Source organism: Palaemon carinicauda, chromosome 1 (genome assembly GCF_036898095.1).
Source record: "Palaemon carinicauda isolate YSFRI2023 chromosome 1, ASM3689809v2, whole genome shotgun sequence".
In the NCBI taxonomy this organism is placed as follows: Eukaryota; Metazoa; Arthropoda; class Malacostraca; order Decapoda; family Palaemonidae; genus Palaemon; species Palaemon carinicauda.
In genome coordinates this window covers 73,567,456-73,595,414 of record NC_090725.1, presented here as the reverse complement: position 1 = coordinate 73,595,414, position 27,959 = coordinate 73,567,456, and the positions used below count along the sequence as shown (strand labels likewise).

Here is a 27,959-nt window from a genome sequence, read left to right as displayed (position 1 = left end):
GGAACAAATTCCATTTAGATCCTGAGTCTTTTTACACTTTGGTGAATAACTGGTTTCCAACTATCCCATTTCCCTCTTCCTCTCGGAAGGCTTACGCCTAAAAGAAAGTGATGACATTTGGCTAGTACCGAAGAACAGATCTTGTACAGTATACAGTCAGCCCTCCTTATTCACTGATGTTAGGAAACTAATACGGGCACTAAAAGTGAGAATCCATGAATACTTGCAGCTCTAGTGTTGGCCAGTCCTTAATCGAGGACCAAAAAAAAACACCAAAAGTTTGCATATTATTGTGCTTTCTCCTCAGCTGATCATGACTGTGGTCATCTTTTGGAACAAAACCACTCTTGCCTGCTATAGTAAGTAGTCTTTAGAACAACATCATGGTTCGAGCACCCTTTGAAACAACACTACAATACAAGCGTCTTTTGGAATGTTATCATACATATATTGTTTGGAACATTGCCTTTTTTGATTTGTTATCGTTAACCTGATGGTGATCGCTTACTCTTACGGTAGCTCCATCTTTCCAAGTTCACTCTCCCATTAGAACAATATTAGGTATACTACTAGGTGTTTGTGCATTATTGAGCGAGTGCCATGTCATAGGTGAACGATCACAAGCTGCAGCCTTAATTGCTCAGGCTACTGCTTGTGATTGATCACACACCTTCTCACGGGGTTGAGATCGGTCGCACAACCTCTCACCTGCCTGCTAGATTGCTCTTTCATGGAAGTACTAATACTAGCCCTCACTTTTGTTCCCATACAAATATATCCTGAGGGAAGGACTCAGGTTATATAATGAGGAGGATACAAATGACCTCCAATTGCTCCTACATGAATACAATCATGTGTACAGTAGAGGGTTCAAGTTTGTGGTTGCACTTAGGTATATAACTCAGGGCAGTCACATTCTGGTGGCTTCCTTGCTAGTTGTACATCGCCTCCCTCACCAGTCGACTTGCGAGTCCTGACCCTGGTTGTACTCCCCCCTTTACTCCCAAATATGCTTAGGACAGATTGTAAAGATACATGCAAACACACTAATTAGGCATTCCTTCAGCACAGTCCAAAGACTGTTGCTGAGGCCAGGCTAAAGGTTCGATCTGAAGGAAGAGTACTTCTAGGTCCCTATCTATCCTGGCTACAGGAAGTATCTGTTTTTTCATTGAGCAATGTCTCAAGTCAATGTTGTATGCGTTGGTATCTCTACAGCCCAGCAAGTCTTGTACTTAAGATTCTCTTGCTTTGTTGAATTTTGCAATATGCATGATCCAGCCTGACATAATCCTCGCTAGATCTATCAGGGAAACCTCACTGGACTGGATACTTCTACGTTTAGAGAGGCTATGGTGAGAAGAAAGAGTTGGAATTTCGTTCCAGCTTAGTTTTCATTTTTCATTAACCCATCTATTTTGAAATTGATCCTTTTCAAAGTGCTCCAGCGAAGCCAAGAATTATTTATGGAAACAGTAATAATTCCAATAGCATATGGGATGAAAAAAAATTATACAGTGTAGAAGCTACGCTATAATCACATGAAGAGTAATGGTAATAAATGGAGTATGTAGATGCAGAAAACGCGAGCAAAAGCACGAAATCATGTTACATAAACGCAAAATCATATATGAATACCCATACATGATATATTATGCTCTCAGTAAACAGAAGATGTGAAACATTTGACAGTTCTATCGAGCGCAAATTCATTTTCCACCTGCTACGTTTCTCATCTCTCAATTTATTCTCTTAGGTTCTTCAACTTGAAGGATAACTGCAGCTCTATTAAAACCTGGATTAATCATTCTGCAATGACAAATCTTATAAACTTCAATTTATAGATATATTAATATTTTTTACTTAGTCTTATTTGCCTCTTAGTATTGCCTATAATTTTATTAATCAAATATCATTCTTTCGTCATTATGAGAGAGAGAGAGAGAGAGAGAGAGAGAGAACATCAGACTGAACCGCCAGTACGAAGGGCTTCCCTGCTGGCTGCTGGATACAAAATGGCGTCCTGTTTTAAGGTTGGCGCTACTGTTGCTTTATATAGGTACTCTAGTAACTTGTATGGTGTTGCTCTTTTTTATATAGGTACTCTACTTTCGAGCAACCGGTCTTTCAAGGAATTAATTGTTCGATTAATAATTTTTCGAGTAATTTACCGGACACCTATTACTATTACTGTGGTGATTACATGATAATATCCAGTGTAATAGCAATGAAAGAAATGACGATAATGATAATAATAAAAGTAAAATAGTAATAAAAAAATCAAACATTGCGCCTGTACACAGTAACTTTTTTACCAATAGGCTATCTGCAAGCTATTATGCAGTCATGTCACCTTTTACCCATACATGTAAAGATATTATCTATAAAAGTGATTGAATGAGGATACCCGTAAAACATACAGTTTTAAATATTAAACTTAGCCGGTGAATATATAAATAGCTGACGTCTCCGACGGTCGACCGATTCCAAAGACTCGCGAGCGATCGCCATGAAGGCTGCCGGGTGTGCCCACCAGCGCCGAGTATCGGCCAGATACCGCATATACTTCTCAACCAAACCAGTTCTTCTCTGTCAGTGTTACAGACAACACTGGTTCCGCTTGCGCTTGACCTCGAGTTTCTACCGATTGGTGAAGTACTTGGTTTTGGTTTTATTGCTTTCGCCGTGTTGGATTATTCAATACTATCTTCAAAAGAAATGCTTTTGAAAGGAGAGGAAAAGTTTTTTGCCCTTGCTTTTTTTAATCTCGCTCTGGTTTTTCCATAAAGAAAAGATGGCCGACCCTTCCCTCAGTGTACGGAAGTGTGTTAAAGGCTTTTAGTAATTATTTTATCACCTTATAAATTATTGTTGATATTTATAGATTTACCTCTATATATTTTATATCTCACCCGCCTTTATTAGGCCTCTTCGATTAGCTTTCCATTTATACTAAACACCGAGATAAATTTTATGTTTTTGTTTATAAGCGGCCTTTACCTATTCTTTGTAGGCGGTCCTGACTTGGAAAGCCAAGTTAAACAACGTTGAGCCCATTCAACTTTTATTTTTGTTTAGATTGATGCGATGAATATTTTTAGAAAATATTTTAAGAAATTTATTCTTTGAATAGTCTTCGTGCTGTTTTTCAAAGATGAACTAATGTTTGGTTTATTTATGCTACGCAGTTTGCGCTCTATCGTTACGATTGAGAAAGAGAGAATCACAGTTTCACTTTGCAGAAAGAGTAAATCGATTTTGACGTTTTGTTCATTGTTCTTACAAACTGAAGTTTTTTAGATACTAATTTAAAGGACCATGTTAATTTTCTATTTCTTAGTCCTTTTAGTTTTTTCCTTTAGTCAAATAACCTGTTATTGACGAAGAGTGAGTGAGCCATTCTCTTGTGAGTGACAAGAGAGAGAGAGAGAGAAAGAGAGAACGATCCGATCTTTATTCTCGTCCCAAGTCTCTGTACAAGGAGTTTGGGAGCGAGTAACGTTGTTCTCGATTCAGATTTTTACTCTCGTCCCAAGTCTCTGTACGGGGAGAGAGGATAAAACGTTTTAGTTTTTATTCTCATCCCAAGGCACTGTACGGTGAGAGATTGAAAACGTAGTCTTTAGTGAACTAGTTTTAGTCTCCTCCCATTTCGCAATTCTAACCTTTTGCTTTAAGGGAGAATTGCGTGCTTCAGGTAGAAATCAGCTTTATTCATGTCTAATGTGAAATTATTAAAAAATGCGATATCAGTGAAGAAAGATCGAAAAACATGTTCAGTGTTGCGGAGGGTTCGTTTGTTCGTGCTTGTCGCTTGCCTAGTCCGAGACCTCTTTCAGGCTCCCCTGCACCAGGGAGAAGGAATGTCGTAGGACCTAAGGGAGTGAGAGGTGTAAACCAACGAACAGACGTTCCCTCAAAGGTATCAGACGTTGCTCGTCAAGCACGTCCTTGCCATAAGACAGGAGAGACGAAGTTTTTCCTCGTCTTCCGATGATTCGTCTCTTCAAAAACCTGGGCGTAAGGTTTCGAGACGGTTGAAACGTTTATTAGTTCCTTCAGAACAAGTTCAACGTCCTAGCTGTAGTCATCATGAGAGTCCCGTTCATAGCGATGACGTTCATGTACAGACGTTTTGCCACAGACTCGGCGTGACGTTGAGCGGTAGACACCGTAGACACGACGTGACGTCGAGTGTCAGTCACCGTAGTCACGATATAGCATCGATCAGCAGTCACCGCTGTTACTACGTGACGTCTGAACGTCAGCCACCGCAGTCACAGGTTGATCCGAAGTTAAGTGTTTTGCAAGATATGCTGTTAAAGCTTTCTTCTTTAATAGAAGCTTACGATCCTGTTCCTGTGTGAAAGGATCCTTTGCTTTTTGTACGTCACGGTTCTGGGATACGTGATTCAGGTCTTCAACCTTCTAAACGAGCTTTGTTACGTCACGCTACATTATCCCTAGTGACAGCTTTGCTGTTTAACGAGATGCGGAGCATAAATCTCGATGTAACTTTGATCGCTTTGAACGTCAGCCACCGCAGTCACAGCGTGACGTTGAGCTGCAGACACCGCAGACACGACGTGACGTTGAGCGGTAGACACCGTAGACATGACGTGACGTCGAGGGTCAGTCACCGTAGTCACGATATAGCATCGAACAGCAGTCACCGCTGTTACTATGGGACGTTTGAACGTCAGTCACTTCTGTCACGACGTGTAGTAGAATAACATTCTCTGCATTCACAACGTGACATAGACCCTCCAACTTTAACTTCTGTTCATATACAAGTTGATGTAGCCTGTCAGGCTTTTCCTTCACGTCATTCTGAATATAAATCTCCTTCTCGCAAGACTTTAGATTTATCAGATGATGTGCCTTCTGAAGAAGTTGATGACCCCCTTTCAACTAATGTACCTTTGGGGAGTCATTCAGAAGAGGAGTAAGCTAGGGTGGTCCAACAATCCCTTGTTTTATAATTATGAATTTCTTTAGGGAAATTTTGTCCTACTCGTTTTGTAACGGCTGCTCCGCCGTCTGAGTTTACTCTTGGCATGACTTTCTTCGACTCCTACATTTACGAAGTCAGTTCTCTCTTGTTCTTCCAAGAGAGCCATGCTCTTACTGGGAGATTGGTTGGAATCCAGGAGAAGTTTAGGAAAGTCTGCTTTTGCTTTTCCTCCTTCTTAATTAGCTTCTCGCTCGAGCGTCTGGTGTGACACAGGAGAAGTTCTCGGTTGGGGAGTACCTGCCTCTGGCCAGGGAGACTTCTTAAGCTTAGTGGACTCTCCTCGTCGTTTGGCCATGAGAAACTCCAAGATTTTATGGTCTGCTTCAGAGCTAGACCATCTCCTGTTAGGAGTTTTTTCGAGCGTTTGAAGTATTTATTTGTTGGATTGGTCCCTGGGAGCCTTAAGTAAGAAGGTCTCTCCAGCTGTCAATGTATTGCTGTACAATTATGTCATGCATGAACAAGGCTATCAGGGATGGCTCCAATGAACTGGCAGCCACGTTCACTGCAGGAGTACTTAAGATGTAAGTGTGCTCAATGTGTTCATTGTCAAGACAAAGTTCACGATGAAGACTACCAAATCTGTCTTGGCAGCGGTAAGGGAAGGCGACTGGATGGTCTCTCTCGACCTTCAGGATGCATACTTCCACATCCCGATTCATCCAAACTTTCAACAACAACTGAGGTTTGTGGACGGGAAAGTAGTGTACCAATTTCGAGCACTGTGCTTCGGCCTTATTCATGCTCCTCTTGTTTTTACAAGGCTCTTGCAAAATGTAGCAAGCTTTCTACATTTTTTGAGGATTCAGAGCCTTCCTTTTATTTTGACGACTGGCTAATCAGGGCGTCGTCATTAAAGCGCTGTCTGGAGAGCCTCTATTGGACATTAGACCTAACCAAGGAGCTAGGTCTCATAGTGAACGTAGAGAAGTCGTAACTTACAGTACTCCATCCCAGACTATTCTTTATTTGGGGATGGAGATACTGTGTCGAATTTTTCGGGCCTTTTCGTCTCCCACAAGAATGGAACAAGCTCTGTTAAAAGTCCTTCACTTGCAAGAGAAAAACAGTTGCTCTGTAAGAGTTTGAACGAGCCTCGTGGGAACTCTTTCATCGCTGGAGTAGTTTATCTCTCTGGGGAGACTCAACCTTTGCCCTCTCCAATTTCACCTAAACCATTGGAACAAGGAGAAGGGCTTAGAGAGTATCTCTTTCCCAATCTCCAACTCAGTCTAGACATGTCTGACTTGGTGGGACAGCAACATCAGACTTCGAGAAGGTCTTTCTCTTGCGATCAAGAACCCAAACCATGTGTTGTATTCAGATGCATCGGATTTGGGTTAGGGAGCTCCACTGGACAGTCTGGAATGCTCGGGTCTTTGGTCCACGGATCAGAAGGAACTCCATTTAAGGCAAGTAACATCTCTCTTTTGACGAGATTTGTGCAAGGAGAAATGAATGTCTTAGCGGACTGCCTCAGCAGAAGAGGACAAGTCATCTCCATGGAGTGGACGTTGCACAAGACTGTGTGCGAGAAGCTATGGATGACATGGGGTCAACCCACCATAGATCTTTTTGCGACTTCACTGACAAAGAGGCTCTCGACTTACTGCTCTCCAGTTCCAGATCCAGAGGCAGCCCACATAGACGCTTTCCTGCTGGACTGGTCTCACCTGGATGTTTATGCCTTTCCACCTTTCAAGATCCTAAACAAGGTGCTGCAGAAGTTCGCCTCTCACGAAGGGACCAGGTTGACGTTGGTTGCTCCCCTCTGGCCCGCGAGAGAGTGGTTCACAGAGGTACTTCTATGGCTGGTAGACGTTCCAAGAAGTCTGCCGTTGCGGATGGATCTCTTGCGACAGCCTCACGTAAAGAGATTTCATCAAAGCCTCCCCGTGCTTCGTCTAACTGCCTTCAAACTATCGAAAGACTCTCTAGAGCTCGAGGGTTTTCGAAGGAGGCAGCTAGAGCGATCGCGAGGGCTAGAAGATCCTCTACCATCAGGATCTATCAGTCGAAATGGGAGGTATTTAGAGACTGGTGCAAGTCCTCCTCTATTTCCTCTTCCAGTGCCTCTGTAGCGCAGATTGCGGATTTTCTGCTTTATCTGGGAAACGGTCGCTCCCTCTCTGCATCCACCATTAAAGGCTACAGAAGCATGTTAGCTTCTGTTTTCAGGCATAGGGGTTTGGATCTTTCTAATAACAAAGATCTCCAAGACCTGCTTAAGTCTTTCGAGACTTCCAAGGAGCGTCATATTTCGACTCCTGCTTGGAACTTGGACGTGGTCCTACAGTTCCTTATGTCAGACAGGTTTGAACTATTAAATTCAGCCTCCCTGAAGGATCTTACCCTCAAGACACTTTTTTTGGTGAGCTTGGCTTCTGCTAAAAGGGTTAGTGAGATACATGCTTTAAGCAAGAACATCGGCTTCTCCGCTAATAAAGCAGTATGTTCTCTTCAACTTGGTTTTTTGGCCAAGAATGAACTTCCGTCTCGTCCTTGGCCTAAATCATTTGAAATCCCCAGTCTTTCTGAGATTGTGGGGAATGAAGTTGAAAGAGTGCTGTGCCCCGTTAGAGCTCTTAAATTTTATTTATCCAGAACTAAACCGCTACGAGGTTGTTCAGAGGCTTTATGGTGCTCCGTTAAAAAGCCCTCTTTGCCCATGTCTAAGAATGCGTTGTCTTATTTTATTAGACTTTTGATTCGGGAGGCACACTCGCATTTAAGTGAGAAGGATCGTAATTTACTTAAAGTCAAGGCTCATGAAGTTAGAGCGATAGCAACTTCAGTAGCGTTTAAGCAAAATAGATCCATTAAAAGTATTATGGACGCGACCCTTTGGAGAAGCAAGTTGGTATTCGCTTCATATTACTTGAAAGATGTCCAGACTCTTTATGAGGACTGCTACACACTTGGACCATTCGTAGCAGTGAGTGCAGTAGTGGGTGAAGGCTCTACCACTACATTCCCTTAATCCCAATATCATTTTAATCTACTCTTGAAATTTTTAATCTTGTTTTGGGTTGTACGGGAGACTAAGAAGTCTTTCGCAATCTTTTTGATTTGGCGGGTGGTCAAAATATTGTTTCTTGAGAGCGCCCAGATTAAGGGTATTGATGAGGTCCTGTTATAGGGGTGTTCACCCTGGATATAGCAGCTCCTGGGAGTCTTTCAGCATCCTAAGAGGATCGCTGGGCTTCGTGAGGATAGCGGACTAATGAGGCAGAGTAATCATCAGAGTCAGCTTCCTTACCAGGTACCTATACTTAAGTTTGTTTTTTGAATATTTGTCAAAAACTCTTGAGCATATACGCCTTTATTGTTTTAATACTGGTCTCTACCCACACCATGGGTGTGAATCAGCTATTTATATATTCACCGGCTAAGTTTAATATTTAAAAATTATATTTTCATTATAAAATAAATTTTTGAATATACTTACCCGGTGAATATATAATATTAAAGGCCCTCCCTTCCTCCCCGATAGAGACCCTACAGACTGAGAAGAACTGGTTTGGTTGAGAAGTATATGCGGTATCTGGCCGATAGTCGGCGCTGGTGGGCACACCCGGCAGCCTTCATGGCGATCGCTCGCGAGTTTTTGGAATCTGTCAACCGTTGGAGACGTCAGCTATTTATATATTCACCGGGTAAGTATATTCAAAAATTTATTTTATAATGAAAATATCATTATATGATCATATATTTGGTAATATAAGATGCAAAAGGAAAATTATTGTAATATGTAATCATTGATATAAATAGATTTTATTATTGCCTTTTCTCTCTTTCTCTCTTTGCAATAAAAGTTAAAGTTGTAGGAACTTATCTAATCATAAAGCTGAATAATTTTCATATAAAGTATTCTGCTTTGGGTTGAAAAGTAATAGTTATATTTTATGCAATATTTCTGATAATCTGGTAACTTTATTATTGTACATATATATATATATATATATATATATATATATATATATATATATACATATATATATATGTATATATATATATATATATATTTATATATATATATATGTATATATGTAAATATATATATATATATATATATATATATATATATATATATATATATATATATATATATATATTATATATATATATATATATATATATATATATATATATATATATATATATATATATATATATATATATATATATTTATATATATATATATATATATATATATATATATACTGTATACTGTATATATATACTGTATATATATATATATATATATATATATATATATATATATATATATATATATATATATATATTATGTATATATATATATATCGGGTACAAAAAATAATCCCTTTTCTGTAAAACCACTACCCACGCCACCCTTGGAGGTGTTAATTCACAGAAAGAAAAGGTCTTGGCACGTAATGCAATGAACCGAGAAGACTAGCTATAAAAAGTACAGGGAAATTTAATTTCAGCTGTAATAAAATTTTGAAAAAGAATGTTGTAGAGTTAAACATATTTAATGCCATCAAATTTTGATATCTTGGATGAGTATTCTTTTTAAAAAAATGAAAATTTTTCACTAAGAAATAAGAAAATAATATAAGAATAATTTCTTTCCTAAACAACCAAGCCACAATATCTGTTTACTCTTACTTAATGAGAGGAGGAAAAGAAAAGAGAATCATGTCTAACTAGCGGAACCCCTGTAAATTACAGGAAATGATATTTTCAATGCTAATTATCTTGTTCCTAACCTATACATGTTTGAATTAAATGTCCCGAGATTAATTTTTATAATCTAGGTTATGGAAATTGATTGAACTCAATTTTTTGTCTAATATTTAAAAAAAAAGAGTCAGGTGCTAAAGACAAAATTGGGAAAACTATATAAGATGTGCTTTGGTTAAGTAATCAAAGTCTAATGTGAATTTGTAAGAGTATACCATGAAATTATTTCTGTTTTCTTTAAAGCGTGACAAAATAAATAACACACATGCTATTAATATATAGATTTCTGGGTCGACCTGTGGCGGCCGGTGAAAAGAGTCCTTCTTATATACCTTTTCTGATAAAACCGAAATGAGGGAAGAATTGTAAAACCTTTTGGGCTTTAGCTCAACACGTGGTTCACTTAAAACACGTTTAGGCGGCATGACTACGTGCAACAGCAGTTAGATGTAATAACGTGAAGTTTGAAAATCTTGTCCGGTGCGTCTTGGTTTAGCGGACACGTAGTATTGAATTATGAATAATTTTTTTTAATATTGTATTAATAGTTCAGCAGTGCGTAGTACAATACACGGCTGAAGAATCTGCAGTGAAATAGGCCTGACCATATATTTTTCATGAACTTTTTTTCTTCATTTTATTATAGAGCCTATATCTGTGGGCCACTTGAACAGACATCATTCCCTACCAGTTGAAGACTACTGTGGCATTTTATTAATTGCGCAGGACACTTATGACTGTGGACATATTATTTATTGAAATAGGCATGTCAAACACTGGGACATTACACAAAAAATTGATTTCGTTGTGCCCTAAGCCAATGGCCTACTATGCCAGTTGACAAATCTGACCTTTCTGATAATTATTTACTACATTTTACCAATCTTCAAAGGCTATTTATAGCTTACAGTAGAATATACTTTTAAGTAGATATTTTTCTGTATTGTAGGAATGAATATACATACTGTACATAAACAAACTACATTGTATGATCCATATCCCTTAAACACCTTTAGTTTTAAGGTAAACTGACCATTTAAGTAGATGATTGATATTCAAGTATTCAGCTAAGTATTAAATGAAGCCATTGAACACGTTTTTATAAGATTTATTGATACACACACACACACACACACATATATATATATATATATATATATATATATATATATATATATATATATATATATATTTATTTATTTATTTATTTATATATATAAATAAATAAATATTTCATTAATAACTAATTTTGAGACCCATCATGAAGCAATTTTTTTAAAAATGTTAGCTGTTCAGTGGAAATTTGTATAGTACTTCCTTATAATCATTAACATGTCTGTAGAACTGTGAGCAAATGATTAACACTAAAAATCTTAGTAGGTTGTTAGCTGGAAATCCTTATAAATCCTCCTCTTTTATGAATTCTTTGTATTCTTGTTGAAATATTATTAAAGATTCTGTTGAAATTAAATCTTTCCTATTAAAGACTGTAGTTTGATTAAATGATTGTAAAGTACACCTTATATAAACTATAGTTTTACTATTCTTACCTTTTTATTTTGCTGTCATAAACTTTGCAAATGAGTTTTATTAGGATTGTATTGCCCTAATATGTATGGATATTTATTATTTGGTTTTTGTATCTTATTATATATGATCAATGGAATTTTGCATTTGAAATGTTCTATATACAGTATTGTACTCTTTGCATGTATAGAAAGTATCTTACTAGTAACTTCTTTATATTATCCCTTTATGAAATCAGTAATCTATCCTTGTTGGATAGAATTTTACTTTCAAAGCTCCAGCTGCCTTTGGTAATAAATACAGTGCCGATCTAGCTTGGTTAGCTAATATAATAATTGTATTTTTTTAAAACTGTTGCGTAGCATCTATGAAATTTTTAAATTAGAGTGTAAAATAGCATTAATTTTTCCGTTAGTGTACTTTATTAAAGCTTCTTAACGTAGCCATAATTTTCCAACTTCATTTCAAATTTTGCCTAAATTTTTCCTAAGAATAGTGCATGACTTTCTTCTTGTTAGGTTTCCATACACTGTTTTCTTCGGTCTGCAGTACATCTTGAAACGATGGCTGTGTGGTCCTGTAGTGACAAAGGATATGATACAGGAAGCCAAAGATCTCTTTGCAGCACATTTCAAGAGAGATGATGTCTTCAATGAAGATGGCTGGAACTATATTTTAGAAGTGAGTACAGTATTCAACAATGTATTGCAATGCTGGAATAGCACTTTAGTTTAGTTATACATTTTTAATTTTGCTTAAACTAGGTAAATTTACTGCTCAGCTTAGTATACTGTACAAAGCCATGTGCAGCCTGCATTGTTATGATATATACCAATAGAAATCGTTTACAATATTATTATATACTTTGTAAAGTAGAACCTCTTAACTTTTCTTTTTCTATATGAAGTGATTTTGCCCTTCCTCTTTCCTGACTTTAGTGAGATTCTTTGGAATCATCTTCCCTTTTGCATGTCTTCATTTTGTGATTAGAATTAGTTGTTTCTTGTAATGACGGTTACTTTTCAACCATTGCTCTTGTATGCAGTGTGTCAGAGGACACATGTCATTGGCCACCCCTGATTAACCCTTTTACCCCCAGGCTATTTGGAAATTTCCAACCCTTAACCCCCAGGTGGTTATTTTTTTCCCAGCACATTTTGCAGTATATTTTTTTCAAATTGCTCTAACAGCCTTAATTTTTGTCATAGAGAGGTCAGGTTGGTCTCATTCTCTTGTAAAATGCCTGAATTTTCTTAAAAAAAATTATCAAAAACATGAATTTTGTATAGCATTTTTTTGCAAGGATGTACTGGTACGTCCATGGGGGTAAAGGGATGGCTTTTGTGAAACATACCAGTACGTCCTTTGGGGGTAAAAGGGTTAAGTTTTGATTTGCCCTTGTAGAGATTATTGTTGTGTTTTATATCCCGAAAAATCAAATCAAATGAGTGTCCATGCAGGTTTGTGTGCTTTCGTACCAATTGCTTGCCTATGAGAACTAACGGAATAAGAAGTACAGCCTGTTAAAAGCAACGATACTGCTTCTTGAAGTGCTAGTGATTTGGGCAAATATCACATTTCAGCAGCGATGGTCTAACCCAGGGGTGGCCAATCTTTTGTTTCCCAGGCACCAATTTTTTTCACTTCTAATTCAGATGCGCCACACAACCTTTAACCCCTTTTCAATCATTTAGTATGGTGATTTGGACATAATTGGCGGTTTTTCCTTTTTCTCTTTTTTTTCATGATTAAAATAATTAAGACAAAATTCATTAAAAAGAAAGTAAAAAGAAAATAAGAAATCTGGAAGACAGAATTATTCGGTTTATAAAGAAGTTTTGATGGTATGATTTTCAATACAATTGGTGTCATATTAGTGGAGAAAATTGTACCTAAATTTATTTTGAAAATCATGATTTTTGCTTTAATTATCTCTGGGGTATATAGTGCGCCACTTGTAATCGTGCAATTGCACCATGGGTTGGCCACCCCTCATCTAACCTCTAAAGACTATTCTTTCACTTCAAAGCCACATTTATGTTAAGCTGGTATAAATACAATGTACTTCAAGGCAGAGAAATTTGCCGTTGGAGACGTCTTAGTGAGAAAATGTTCCCTTAAAAAACAGATTAACTCCTTTTCTAAAGGTCAATGGAAATCATGCTTTCCACTTCAGAGAGATATGATGAGGCTCTGGTTTGCATCCTCATACCTTTTACTAAATTTGTAAATAAAAGGAAAGAATAGAAAAAAATATGATTGTTTACTTATTCAAGATGAGGACTGACTATGTTTTAGTGAGGTCAGCGTGTACTGAAACAGTAACTGCATCTGGGGTAGCCAAAAAGCATAGAGTTCGGGAAAGATTAACAACATCGTAATGTACGGGTAAGACCAAATATTGCTGGTGAAGTAGCTCGAAACTAGTCAGGACCTAATCTTATATTTTCTATTTAAATTTTCTTTGTGTTTTTTTTTGACATATACTATATATATATATATATATATATATATATGAATATATTTATAAATATATATATATATATATATATATTTATAAATATATATATATATATATAGAGAGAGAGAGAGAGAGAGAGAGAGAGAGAGAGAGAGAGAGAGAGAGAGAGAGAGAGAGAGAGAGAGAGAGAGAGAGAGAGAGAGAGAGAGAAGAGAGAGAGAGAGAGAGAGAGAGAGAGAGAGAGAGAGAGAGAGAGAGAGAGAGAGAGAGAGAGAGAGACAGAGACAGAGAGATATGTATACACACACACACATATATATATATATATATATATATATATATATATATATATATATATATATATATATATGTATATATATATATATTACATATATAGATATGTCTCTCTCTCTCTCTCTCTCTCTCTCTCTCTCTCTCTCTCTCTCTCTCTCTCTCTATATATATATATATATGTATATAATATATACATATACATATAGTGGTCTCCTAGCAGACGACGCTTACTGTACATATTAGTTGTTTATGCAGTACTTAAATATTTTCTCATATTTTGTTGATATTTTGTAATAAAGCAATATTTTGATAATGATTTTGTTGCCCGAGTTCCAAAATAATACAAACAAACAGTTGCTGAATACGACTTTGGAAAAAAAAAAAAACATTTCACTGTTAGTTTAGTGCAGTGTTACCAAGTTAGCAGAAAACTAGAACTAGAGTCACATACAGTAGTAGAAAAAACGGATTTTGAGCAAAGCGAAAAATCTATTTTTGGGTGAGATAGCCATGGCGTCCTGATGGAAGGTTCCTTTTTGGTAGCTTCCTTGGGTAAATAACTACTAAGATATTCCCAGAGAATTTAACCACAGGTTATCACAGAATTCTAACTTCTGGAGCGAGTATCCTAAAGGTTTCCCTTTTAAGACATCGTATATCAACAGGGGACGCATGTATTAACGCGTCACATAGCTATCTACACCCCGAACAGAGTTAAGGCTTCGGTGTGTAAAGGCGGAGAATAGCTGGGAGCCGTTCCATAGTTAATCTCATCCGTGGCTACTTTTGGTACTCGAGACGTAAACAAACGGGCGCCATTGCTTGAATGACGTCACGTTCGTCTTCATCCTGAAGCCAGTTGCTTGCCGATCACCATGATACAGCAGAGCAGGGTGGGACCTAAAAACTGGACGAAGTAGCAGGGAGGGTCCATCAGGACGCCATGGCTATCTCACCCAAAAATAGATTTTTCGCTTCGCTCAAAATCCGTTTTTTGGGCTCAAGCCATGGCGTCCTGATGGAAGAATACCAGAGAATCAATGTATCGTGGTAGATTTTCCCCTATTGGTAAGTGCCAAGGGCTTTGAACAAATTAGCATAGTAATCTTAATAAAGAACCGTAGGGAAGAATCTTCCTGCCCCCCTTGGCAGTGAAGTTCCCACGGGCCATGCCGAGGTCAAAGTGGTTATTGAAGGGCTATTCACCTTGTTAGAAGAACCTGAAGAACTTGGAGACGAGACTGAATGGTTGGCATTCGTATCGGAACATTCTGGAAGGCAGACAGGTGGTGGTTGGACACTGTGTGCTGAGAAGGTTGGTTTCGTCTCCAGGGTATGAAGAGTAAGTATTCGTATTGGAATATTACTTTGTAAGAGTGAATATAAAATAAGGGTTAGGACCTTAAAATCTCCATGAACCATAAGGAAAGGGGATAATAAAACTATGACAGGCATGTATTTCATAGTAAGTAGGAGCGGATTGAGACGCACAAGTAATAAAATAGAAATTTTATTTCACAGTTGCGGAAATTAAATGAATTACAGCAATAAGTAAAGTTAATTTACAGAAATTATAATGTACATAGTAATAAAGACTTGCTCTTGAATCTGAAAGGGAATTTCAAATTTATTAGTAGGCACTCGTCCTCGAGGAACGTTAGTCTTTAATTAAAACACATCATGCTCTAGGCATGCGGCACTTGTGTGACAACTGTGACATTTCACCTGGGATAAGAACAGTTATAAGAAAGCACTAAGTGTTTTCGACATCACTATATATCGCTCGAGGGTCAACATAGGCACCCGAAGAGTTAGAGTCCCAAGTAACTCACTGTTCTATGCAGAGTTAGGTGCAGGTTTCATAACACTACCTGCGGCTACCACAACATGTTTGACTTCGTGCACTTGTTTCGCATAATGTTTGAAGAAAACACGCGAGGACTTCCAGCCTGTGAAGTTTTTAAGGCTTTCGAAGTCCATACTCTGAAAGAAATTCAGAGACGATGCAACTTTTCTAGGATCGTGACCAGCGGGTGTACTGTCGGGATCCGCTCTGCGAATGAAGTAGGTGATTTTCGCTCTTAATTGTTTCAGTGACAGGTCGCTGCCCGATGTTTCTCCTTTGAAGAGTTGGCCTCCACCAAAGTTCGAAGTTCTGCGAAGATAGACCTTGAGGCTCTCTACTGGGCATAAAGAGGCATCTTCCTTCAGGGGGCATATTCTCCAGGGGCCCCATCTTTTGGTGGGTAATTCATTTTTGGCGAGAAACGTCGGATCCGGGGAGAGGGTAATGTCTCCTGAATCAGTAAACAGAATATGATCCTCTTCTCTTGATAATGCCACTATTTCGCTGACTCGGGCTCCTGAGGCAAGAGCAAAGAGAAATATAACTTTCTGAGTCAGATCCTTGAGAGGGCATGAATCATTATCCAAGTTGGAGGCGAAATGGAGCACCTTGTCCAATGACCAGGAGATCGGTTTCGGTGGGGGTGCTGGGCGTAGACGAGCGCATGCTTTCGGCAGTTTATTGAAGATGTCGCTGGACAGATCAATTTGGAAGGCATACAATATTGGTCTAGTGAAGGCCGATTTGCAAGTTGAAATCGTATTGGCTGCTAATCCCTGTCCATGAAGGTGAATGAAGAAGGACATGCAGAAATCAATTGTGATTTCCTTAGGATTTTTTGTCTTGACGAAAGAGACCCATTTTCTCCAAGATGATTCGTATTGCCGTCTTGTGGATTCGGTCTTGTATTCCTCGAGGAAGTCTAGACTTTTCTTCGAGATCCCAAACCTCTTCTTTGCGGCTAGGGAGAGAAAATCATGAGATGAAGGTCCTTGATTTTCGATGATGAAGCGAAGACAGTCGACTTCTGTACTTGTTGGGAGAGAACTGGGCCCGGGAGAGGGATCAGCTTGGGCTGCAGCTCCAGGACCAGGGGGTACCAGTTGCTCCGGGGCCACTTGGGAGCCACTAGGGCCGCTGTCCCTTTGAAGGTTCTCAGCTTGGAGAGGACTTTCAGCAGAAGGTTGGTGGGAGGGAACAGGTAGATCTTGGACCATCTGTTCCAGTCCAGTGACATGGCATCCACTGCTTCTGCCTTGGGGTCCTCGTACGGGGCCACGTACCGAGGAAGTTGATTGTTGTCGCTCGTCGCGAAGAGATCTATCTGAAGTTCTGGGACTTGGTGGGAGATGAAGGAGAATGATCTTGCGTCTAGAGACCATTCCGACTCTATCGGGTTTGTCCGAGATAGAGCGTCCGCTGTCACGTTGCGGAATCCTTGTAGGTGAACTGCAGACAGGTGCCATTTCTTCTTCTCTGCCAGACGGAAGATTGGGAGAAGCACCTGATTTATCTGGGGCGATCTTGAGCCTTGGCGATTGAGACATCGAACTACCACCGAGTTGTCTAGGGTTAGACGAATATGGATCGAGGGAGGCGGGGAGAGTTTCTTCAGAGTTAGAAGGACCGCCATGGCCTCCAAGATGTTGATGTGAAACGTCTTGAACAGGGGAGACCATGTGCCTTGAGCCTGTTTTTGGTGGGAGTGACCTCCCCAACCCTCCAGCGAAGCGTCCGTGTGGATGTTGAGTGATGGAGGTGGGTGTTGAAGAGGAATGGACCTTTTCAGGGCCTTTGCTTCCGACCACGGCTTGAGGAGAAGTCGAAGTCTGTTTGGGAGCCGTCTCTTGAGGTCTCTTTGAGCGATGGATGCAGAACGTCTCCAGACTCCCGCGGCATCCTTTAGCTGTGCACGAAGCACTGGGTTTGTTACTGAGGCGAACTGTAGAGAGCCTAGAACTCGTTCCTGCTGGCGTCTTGAGATCCGCTTGGATTTCAGTAGTCGCTTGACAGACCCTGCTATTTCCTTCCTTTTCTTCTGGGGAATGGAAAGGCAGTGTGACTGAAGGTTCCAATGGATTCCTAACCATTGGAACTTCTGAGCTGGAGAGAGGCGAGATTTCTTCGCGTTTATCTTGAATCCCAGGTGTTCTAGGTACTGGGTGACTTTGCTGCAGGATTTTACACAATCCTCGGGCGATGGAGCCCAAACTAGCCAATCATCGAGGTAGGCCATCACCTGGACGTCTCGGAGGCGGAGCTGTTGTACTATGGCGTCCGCCAGCTTTGTGAAGATCCGAGGGGCCACATTGAGGCCGAAGGGCATGGCCCTGAAGGCGTAGCTTTTCCTTTGGAGTCGAAATCCTAGGTAGGAGGAAGGGTGATGGTTCATCGGAATGTGCCAGTAGGCATCCGCCAGGTCTATGGAGACCGTGTAAGAACCTCGAGGCAGAAGGGTCCTTATCTGTTGAAGAGTCAGCATCTTGAACTTGTCGTTCGCTATGAACTTGTTGAGGGGGGATAAGTCCAGAATGACTCTGAGTTTGTCGGAGTCTTTCTTGGGGACACAAAACAGTCTCCCTTGGAACCTGGTGTACTTTACCTTCCTTATCACCTTCTTGTTCAAGAGATCTAGGACATATTCTTCCAGAAGGGGGGTTGATTGTTGGAAGAATTGCTGGAATGTTGGGGGTGGTTGAGTCCAACTCCAGCCTAGACCCTTCTTGACGATGCTGTGTGCCCAGGGATCGAAGGTCCAACGATCCTGGAATTGGCGGAGTCTTCCTCCCACCGGAAGCACTTCATTGCTTCTGGTGTCCCGAGGGCTTGCTGCCTCGGCCGCTAGCTCCCTTTCCTCCTCTGCCTCTGGAGGGACGGCGAGACGCGTCTCTGCCTGCACCTCTGCTTGAGCCTCTACCTTTGGGACGAAAGGTAGTCGTCTGTTGCTCGAAAGCAGGGGTGAAAACCGGTGACTGTGACAAGACCGGTTGGGTGACCAGCTGAAAGGTCTGTTGTGGCTGAGCTGCCACTTGGGAGGTAGCGGGTCCCGGAAACTGACGTCTTGGTTGACGTTGCTGGGGTTTCTGTTTGGAAGATTTCCTCTTAGGTTGAGGTCCGTCGTCCTGAGAGGATTTCCTCTTTTTTGACATGCCCCACTTGTGGAGAAGGTTCCTATTCTCCGTGGCGGCTTTGTCAGTGATTTCCTTCACAAGGTCAGAAGGAAAGAGGTGTTTGCCCCAGATGTTGGAGGAAATCAGCCTCCGGGGTTCATGTTTCACAGTGGCACCTGCGAACACGAATTCACAACAGGCTCTCCGAGCCTTCATGAAGTGGTACATGTCCTTCACCAGGGTTGCCATGTGGGATTTGGCAAGTACCATGTAGTGGTCTGGTACTCTGGTGTCACAGGCCATGATGTCCAGTTGGACCGGGTGGGATATGGATGCTGCGAGCCTCTCCTTCGTATCTTGTTCCCGACGAAGGAGGTGATCGTTGAGTTTCGGGAGGTCTTCATTAAACTGACGTCCGGCGACGTCAGGATCTAGCTTTCCCACCACGAAAGTATGCTGGATGTCCTTCCAGTGTCGAGCGTCGGGGGGAGTGACTATGGAGAAGGGTCTGCACTCCTCCAGTGCAGGGCAGGCTTTTCCCTCTTCCACAGCCTTGAGGCACGCAGCGAAGGCCTTTTCCATGAATGGAAGGACTGCATTCTCAGGTGCAACGTAGGTAGGGTGCTTCTTGCTCAGGGCCGGAAGCTTAGAGCAGGTAAAACCCCTACTTTTAAACGTGTTGGCTAGCATAGCCTGGGCCTTCGCGAGATCGAACACTATCTCCTCTTTCGGTTCGGTCTCTTCTTTAGAGGCAGGTTCAGAGCGAAGTCGGACGTAACAGTCCGGGTAGGCCTCGAAATTTGGGAAGAACTCCACGTCTTCCAGGGGGACCGTGCCGATCTTGTCACTGACGAAGATCCTGCCGGTCGCTATAACCATATGCTCAGCATACCTCCATGGGTTGGCATGTGAGCAAGCGGGGAGATCCTTAACCGAGATCTTCGGTTCTTTGGATCCTATCATAGACCTGATGAACTCCTGATTCTCCTTCAGCCTGTCGTCCATGATGGCTTTAATCATTCGGAGCATCTCTTGGGTGGATGGCAAGGGTTCCGGGGTAGTGGAGGTAGACGGGAGAGACACTTCCGTCGGTGTAGGAGTAGGGGCGGTGATGGAAGGAGGAGCGACCTCTTGCTCCGACTCGGCGTATTCCACCTGGTCTTCATCATCTTCAGCCCCTTGAGCCATAAGGGTCTTCTCCGTGTCCTCCGAGACATCCGACATGTGTTCATCATCTTCGGAATCCAGGCGGCACTCGTGCATGGACTGGGCCATGACTACATCAGGTTCCACTGTAATTTGGACAGTGGGGATCGAATCCTTGGGTACCACAGAATCAGGGGAGGCCTTAGGTAACAGAAGTGACCTCAATTCTTCAGTGGCCAGGTACGGTCCGGTGGCATTCTTCTGGAAGCCACGCACCCACTTGCGTAGCTTCTCCCGAGAAGTGTCCCTGACCTCCGCTGAGGGAGGGTTATGGAAGGCATCAACTAGGTGAGCCTGGCAGACCGTACAATTCAGTGGGTCCCAGAATTTCAAATCCCTGTGAGTCCTGCAAGCCGTATGCCCGTAGAAGTGCGGGCGTTTCACAGCGCAGAAGTCGAAGTCACACTTCATCTGCTCCTCCTGTGGAAGAAAGAGAAAATGAGTATGGGGGGAATCATAAGAATGGCTCTTAAGCTAAGTTAATATTAATCATTAATTTTAACTTGATAAAGGGTGTGATGCACAGAGGATTGAGAGAGTAAAGAAACATACTCCATGCATCTCGCCCAGCTGGCTACCGCAAGCTTCATCCTTGGATAATCCGAGGTGGCCGAAGGCACAGGATAGAATTCCCGCAGAATCCATAGGGTAATGGAATTCCATGGAAATTACCAAGGATAAGTTTGGGACTGAGGTCACTCAGTCCCAAATTAGGGGGCTAAAGGATCCCCGAGGGTAACTGCTTCCGGCAACCAGCCGCGCTAAGATACACGCAGCATGCTGGAAATCTGAAGAATGCAAAAGGACAGCATGATTACTAATAGAACAGTATCAAGGTACTGATCCACTAACGTAAACAGGTCATCTGGTTGCACTGTAGGGCTATCAGTATGAGGTGATAGCTAGTAGAAGGGGGTGCAAGTCGTCTTGACGCCTCCGGGGGGGGTCCGGCACGCCGGAGGCCGCTCCAGCAGAGTTTCTGGCATTAGTACAGACAGTATAAGTCAAGAGTAATACCAGGGTGGCGGCCGCCGGTACAGCGGCGGCGCGCCGGCAGAGGGAGCAGCGGCTCCGGCAGCCGGAGGATGCCAGAGTGGTGACAGGATCAAGGATAGTTATGGCAGAACCGGGTTGCCGGCAGTGGATGCCGGGACTCCGGTGGCCGGCCGGCGGGCGGACGGCCAAGCTATGAGGGAGGTGAAGAGCCATCGGCTGGAAGCCGGCGGCAGGCGGCAGTCCCCCGGCACACGGAGGACTGGCGGCCATGGGGGTATGGAGGGAGTCACCAAGGTAGGAGGTGGGTATCACCGACAGTGGAGGCGGCAAGGGACCGGCACCCGGATAGTGAAAGAGACAGGGGGAGGGATGTAAGGAGTCCAGTCATGGACTCCCAGACATCCCCCCCTGAGAGGGTGTACCCATGATAGAGGTTGGCTCTATCACCCAGAAGCAGGGGCCGCAGAGGACCGGGAGCTAGGGTAGCCCAAGGGAGGGCTAGGGAACACCCAAAGAGGGGGAGACCCCTGTATACAGAACACATCCAGTGGCTAACCCCATAGGACACTATGAAGGGTATATGTACCAGAGCGGACTGTGCGCAGAAGTTCCAGGTAGCCCTATCACTCCACCCTAAGGAGGAGTTGTAGGACAGGGGACAGATGGGTATAGACTAACCTAAGTATAGGCTAAGCTATACAAGAGATAGGTGGGGAGGGGAGAAGAGAAGAGTCTTCCATGAAAGGGGTTCTGTACCAGAGCGGCCACTAAGGAAGGGAGAACACTCCCTAACCTAAGGTAAGGAAGCCTGACTGAAACGGTGCATGGGTACAGTTTCAGCAAGGAACAGAATTACCCTTCCAAAACCTAACCTAGAGCAGGGCTGAGCGTCCTGAACTAGGAAGGATAGAAGACATATCGCTATCGCAGGACAGTCGTAGACTAGTCCTAGCCATAGAGGAAAGATAGCCGTTCCTCACTCTCAGGCGCAACCCTAAGGGGGGTTCATTCCCTTAGGGAGGACTGAGAGGCGATAAAATACTCTGGTAAGAGCTTGATCCCTTTACGTGGTAAGGGGAGCAAGGCTACGCAGAGGGAATGCCAAGGGCAGGGGGATGAAGGGAGCATATAGGGGTCCTACATGTAGGTTAGGTTAGGAAGGCACACTAACTAACCTATCCCCTATATGGTCCCTGAAGGCGAAAACACTTGCATCACAGTCAAAAGTATTGTAAAATGATGCCACTATCTTCATAAATATGCCTAGGATCACTGATAAATCATGCATGAACACTGATATAAAATCAGCACAGGACATGAGTGCAAAAGTTTATAAGCAACATCAAAGAAAACTATCAGAAAAGGCAAAAAAAAAAAAAAAATAAATAAATAGTTAAGAAAAGATTGCAAATGATGGTAAACTCCAAGAAAGATGAAAGAGAATTAGCGGAAATATCCAAAACAATATACAAACTCAAGACCCAAGACATTCATAGACACAAGCAGCCAAAAATTTAGCGAAACCCTAAAGAAAGGAAGACGCATCAAATTGATGAAAAGAAGACTTGGAACCGATTTTTTTTTTAAGATGAAAATGGAAATAATATAAACAAAAGAGAGACTGATAAAAATTGCAGAGGATTTCTATGCAATGCTATACAATGCTGATATAAGAAAGAACTTCGCCAATGGAAATAATGAAACACCTGAGCCGGTACCAAAAGTAACAGTAAGAGAAGTAAAGAAAGCTTTGAAAGGCATGAAAAGAAGCACAGCAGCTAGAGAAGATGGCCTACTATAGTCCATTTCTTTTAGCGAGTCATATTTGCACCGACTCGCAACGGTGCTCTTTTAGCTCGGAAACTTTTCCTGGTCGCTGATTGGTTAGAATCATCTTGTCCAACCAATCAGCGATCAAGAAACATTTCCGAGCTAAAAGGGCAATGCTGCGAGTCGGTGCAAATATGACTCGCTAAAAGAAATGAACTATAATTAATTTAATAAAGTTCGCCAAACTTTACACGAAATTTCTGCAAAAATGCTCTATACCTACAGGTTGGAAAACTGATTCACAAAAAAGAAAAACAGAAAAGACGTGAAAACTTAGTGCCAATAAGTTTACTCAGTAATATATAAAATATTTACAAAGATCATATTAGCCAGAATTTAAAGACATCTAGACTTTGATAACCCAAGACAGCAGGCAGACTTCTGAAGTATCAAGTGGGTATTCAACCAAGAACCATATTCATGTAATTAACGAGATAATGGAAGAATAATCAGAGTGCAAAGACCATTTTGTATGGCATTATCAGACAGAAAACTTTTGATTCTGGCAAAAGTTCAGCAGCAATGAAAGCACTTCAGAAGTTTCAAGTGGGTATTCAACCAGGAACCATATTCATGTAATTAACGAGATAATGGAAGAATCATCAGAGTGCAAAGACCATTTTGTATGGCATTAACAGACTGAGAAAGCTTTTGATTCTGGCAAAAGTTCAGCAGCAATGAAAGCACTTCAGAAGTTTCAAGTGGGTATTCAACCAGGAACCATATTCATGTAATTAACGAGATAATGGAAGAATCATCAGAGTGCAACAGACCATTTTGTATGGCATTAACAGACTGAGAAAGCTCTTGATTCTGGCAAAAGTTCAGCAGCAATGAAAGCACTTCAGAAGTTTCAAGTGGGTATTCAACCAGGAACTATATTCATGTAATTAACGAGATAATGGAAGAATCATCAGAGTGCAACAGACCACTTTGTATGGCATTAACAGACTGAGAAAGCTTTTGATTCTGGCAAAAGTTCAGCAGCAATGAAAGCACTTCAGAAGTTTCAAGTGGGTATTCAACCAGGAACTATATTCATGTAATTAACGAGATAATGGAAGAATCATCAGAGTGCAACAGACCCCTTTGTATGGCATTAACAGACTGAGAAAGCTTTTGATTCTGGCAAAAGTTCAGCAGCAATGAAAGCACTTCAGAAGTTTCAAGTGGGTATTCAACCAGGAACTATATTCATGTAATTAACGAGATAATGGAAGAATCATCAGAGTGCAACAGACCACTTTGTATGGCATTAACAGACTGAGAAAGCTTTTGATTCTGGCAAAAGTTCAGCAGCAATGAAAGCACTTCAGAAGTTTCAAGTGGGTATTCAACCAGGAACCATATTCATGTAATTAACGAGATAATGGAAGAATAATCAGAGTGTAACAGACCATTTTGTATGGCATTAACAGACTGAGAAAGCTTTTGATTCTGGCAAAAGTTCAGCAGCAATGAAAGCACTTCAAAAGTTTCAAGTGGGTATTCAACCAGGAACCATATTCATGTAATTAACGAGATAATGGAAGAATAATCAGAGTGCAACAGACCACTTTGTATGACATTAACAGACTGAGAAAGCTTTTGATTCTGGCAAAAGTTCAGCAGCAATGAAAGCACTTCAGAAGTTTCAAGTGGGTATTCAACCAGGAACCATATTCATGTAATTAACAAGATAATGGAAGAATCATCAGAGTGCAACAGACCATTTTGTATGGCATTAACAGACTGAGAAAGCTTTTGATTCTGGAAAAAGTTCAGCAGCAATGAAAGCACTTCAGAAGTTTCAAGTGGGTGTTCAACCAGGAACCATATTCATGTAATTAACGAGATAATGGAAGAATCATCAGAGTGCAACAGACCATTTTGTATGGCATTAACAGACTGAGAAAGCTTTTGATTCTGGCAAAAGTTCAGCAGCAATAAAAGCACTTCAAAGACAAGGAATATATGAATAATATGATAGAACACTTGAAAATATCTATAAGGGAATTACAGCAATTCTAAGGTTACATGAAGATAATGAAAAAATTCCAGTTGAGAAACCAGTTAGACAGGGAGACCCCATCTCTTAAAGTATTCACAACGTGCCCAGTGGAAGCTTTAAAAAATTCATATTGGGAAATAGGCAGGAATTAACATTAATGGACAATACCTTAAAACTTGAGGTTTATAGTTGACATAGTTCTAGTTAGTGAGAGGAAATGCAAAAGATCATAGGAGATTTGAATAGAGAAAGAAAAGTAGGGCTGAAAATTAATACAAGTAAAACTAAAATGATGTTACTTGAAAATGCTGAGAGATAATAAATAAGGCTTATAGACAAACATCTAAAGAGTGTTAATGAATATATGTAATTAGTACAGACAATAAATGTTTCCCCAGGACACGAGACCGAAATTAAAAAATGGATAAGCATGGATGAAGAGCTTTTGGTAAACGAAATGAGATTATGAAATGTTAATTGCTAATTTCTCTAAAAGAAAGAAAAAAAAAAACATTTCCAGTATCAACTTGATACATCAGAAACTTTGAGCCTTTTGAGCCTTACTAAACTCATAGACCATAAGCTAGGTATAACTAAAAAATCTATGGGAATAACACTGAGAGACGGAAAAAGAGCAGCATGGATACGAGAGCAAACTAAAATAAAAGGTATTTCAACTACATGTAAAGAAAAAAATATGGACATGGCCCGGACATATAATGAGAATGACAGATAATAGATGGACATTAAGAACAACAGAATGTGTACCTAGAGATTGCGTAAGAAACAGGGAAAAGAAGAGAAGATGATGGGTTGATGAACTAAGAAAATGTACCGATGTAGACTGGATTAGAAAGACGATAAACAGACGGGGGTGGAAGGACATGTCCGAGGCCTTTGTTTAGCAGTAGACTAGTATTGGCTGATGATGATGATGGTATATATATATATATATATATATATATATATATACATATATATATATATATATATATATATATATATATATATATATATATATATATATATATATATATATATGTGTGTGTGTGTGTAATACACGGTAAAATATATTTATATCATATGATATATATGTATATACACACAACAGGTATAAGTATGGGGAGAATGTCATCAACTTTTATTCTCTCTTTGTGGCTAGATGATATATCACTGTCGTCTCAGTTTTTCGGACCCGGGTTCGATTTCCGACCGACCAGAAGCTATTATCTTTGAGTTGATTCCCCCTTGAGACTCTGATCACGAGGTATAGAGAGACTCCAGATATTAAGAGGAGTATATTATATGGCCTATTTGAACAAACACACACACACACACACATATATATATATATATATATATATATATATATATATATATATATATATATATATATATATATATATATCAAATAAGCCATATATATTAATACATTAAAGTCTGGATTCTCTTAACGACCTCGGGATCAGAGCCCCAGGTGGAATCACCCAATGACTATAGTATCAGACCGGCCGGGATTTGAACCCTGGTCCAGGATAACTGTATGCCAGTGACCATACCACTCAGCCATATATATAATATATATATATATATATATATATATATATATATATATATATATATATATATATATATATATATATATACACGCCCACAGGCAGCCGTCCTTATTCGTAGGGGTTAAAGTAACAGAAACAGAGAGAGAGAGAGAGAGAGAGAGAGAGAGAGAGAGAGAGAGAGAGCGAGAGAGAGAGAGAGAATCTGTGAATACTTTGTACTCTACTGTAACTCATAACTCCCAAAATGCAGACCTACAGTATACCTGCGTGTGGTTGACTAACACACCGTTGCACTACATTGTTTTCATATGATTTCTTTCTCGGTATTTAAGTTCATATGACTTTTTAGAGGTAATTGTACATTGTTAACACATCTGCAGTACAAGGTAAGATGACTAATACTACGAAAGTCCTCACCACACTGTTGTTCCTATCTAACAGCTCTTGCTGATTCTCTGGTGTATGTTACTGTAATATATGTGTGTGTGAAAACTATGAATGGCTAAAACATACGGGCACTTGTAATATTTGTTATGAAAATGTTTTGAATATGATTCGTACATGCGTATATTCTTGTTATCGACAGAGCGTGGTCAGCTGATCACAACCAAAAATAAAAAAAAAGTCACTATAGTCCATTTCTTTTAGCGAGGCAGATTTGCACCGACTCGCTGCGGTGCCCTTTTAGCTCGGAAAAGTTTCCTGGTCGCTGATTGGTTAGAATTATCTTGTCCAACCAATCATTGATCATGAAACTTATCCGAGCTAAAAGGGCACTGCTGCGAGTCGGTGCAAATAATGCAGACCTTGGTCTTGTAGCATCCTGTTTTTCCAACTAGGGTTATAGTTAAGCTAATAATAACGATAATAATACACTTGTATAATGGAAATTAAATTGCAGAAATGTAATGACTGCCAAGCATTGCTCTTCTCATTACCCTTTATAAATGACGAAGCAGGATTATTGTATATTTAAACAATAAAGCGTTTCAGTGGTCTTATATTACATTCTTTAATTCTAATCTATTTACGTTATGAGAGAGCTTTTCATATGTGCTGGCTATGCAGGTATTTTCCATTGTCTTTCTATACAGTCAGAAGTTAAGGAATTGCTACATAACTTGATATTTTTCCTTCGCATGCTATGCTATGCGTAATGTGATTTGCAATTATCCTTGTGCAAACACGCTCACGAGGTTAAGGAAGCGATTCATCATAATACAAAGAAGTTTATGACTTGGACCAGGACTTTTTTTTTTTTTTTTTTTTTTTTTTTGTGTGTCAGGAAGATTCAAAAAGAAATATTTCAAAGTAAATACTGAGAATTGATTATGAAGATCTTTTAGCATTGTCTTTCAGATTTACTTGAAATAAATTCCTTTTCTTAATCATTTGTCC

The 27,959-nt window shown here is 40.4% G+C and overlaps 1 protein-coding gene across 2 annotated transcripts in view; it reads left to right on the top strand.

The window, feature by feature from the left end:
• The window catches only part of LOC137648968 (nicotinamide phosphoribosyltransferase-like), a 151,437-nt gene that overhangs the window by 38,164 nt on the left and 85,314 nt on the right, over nucleotides 1-27,959 (top strand). For both annotated transcript variants that reach the window (XM_068382143.1, XM_068382144.1), the window contains exon 3: nucleotides 11,788-11,950. In XM_068382143.1, coding sequence (XP_068238244.1) covers nucleotides 11,788-11,950 — 163 coding nt within the window. The remainder of the gene's footprint in view (nucleotides 1-11,787; nucleotides 11,951-27,959) is intronic.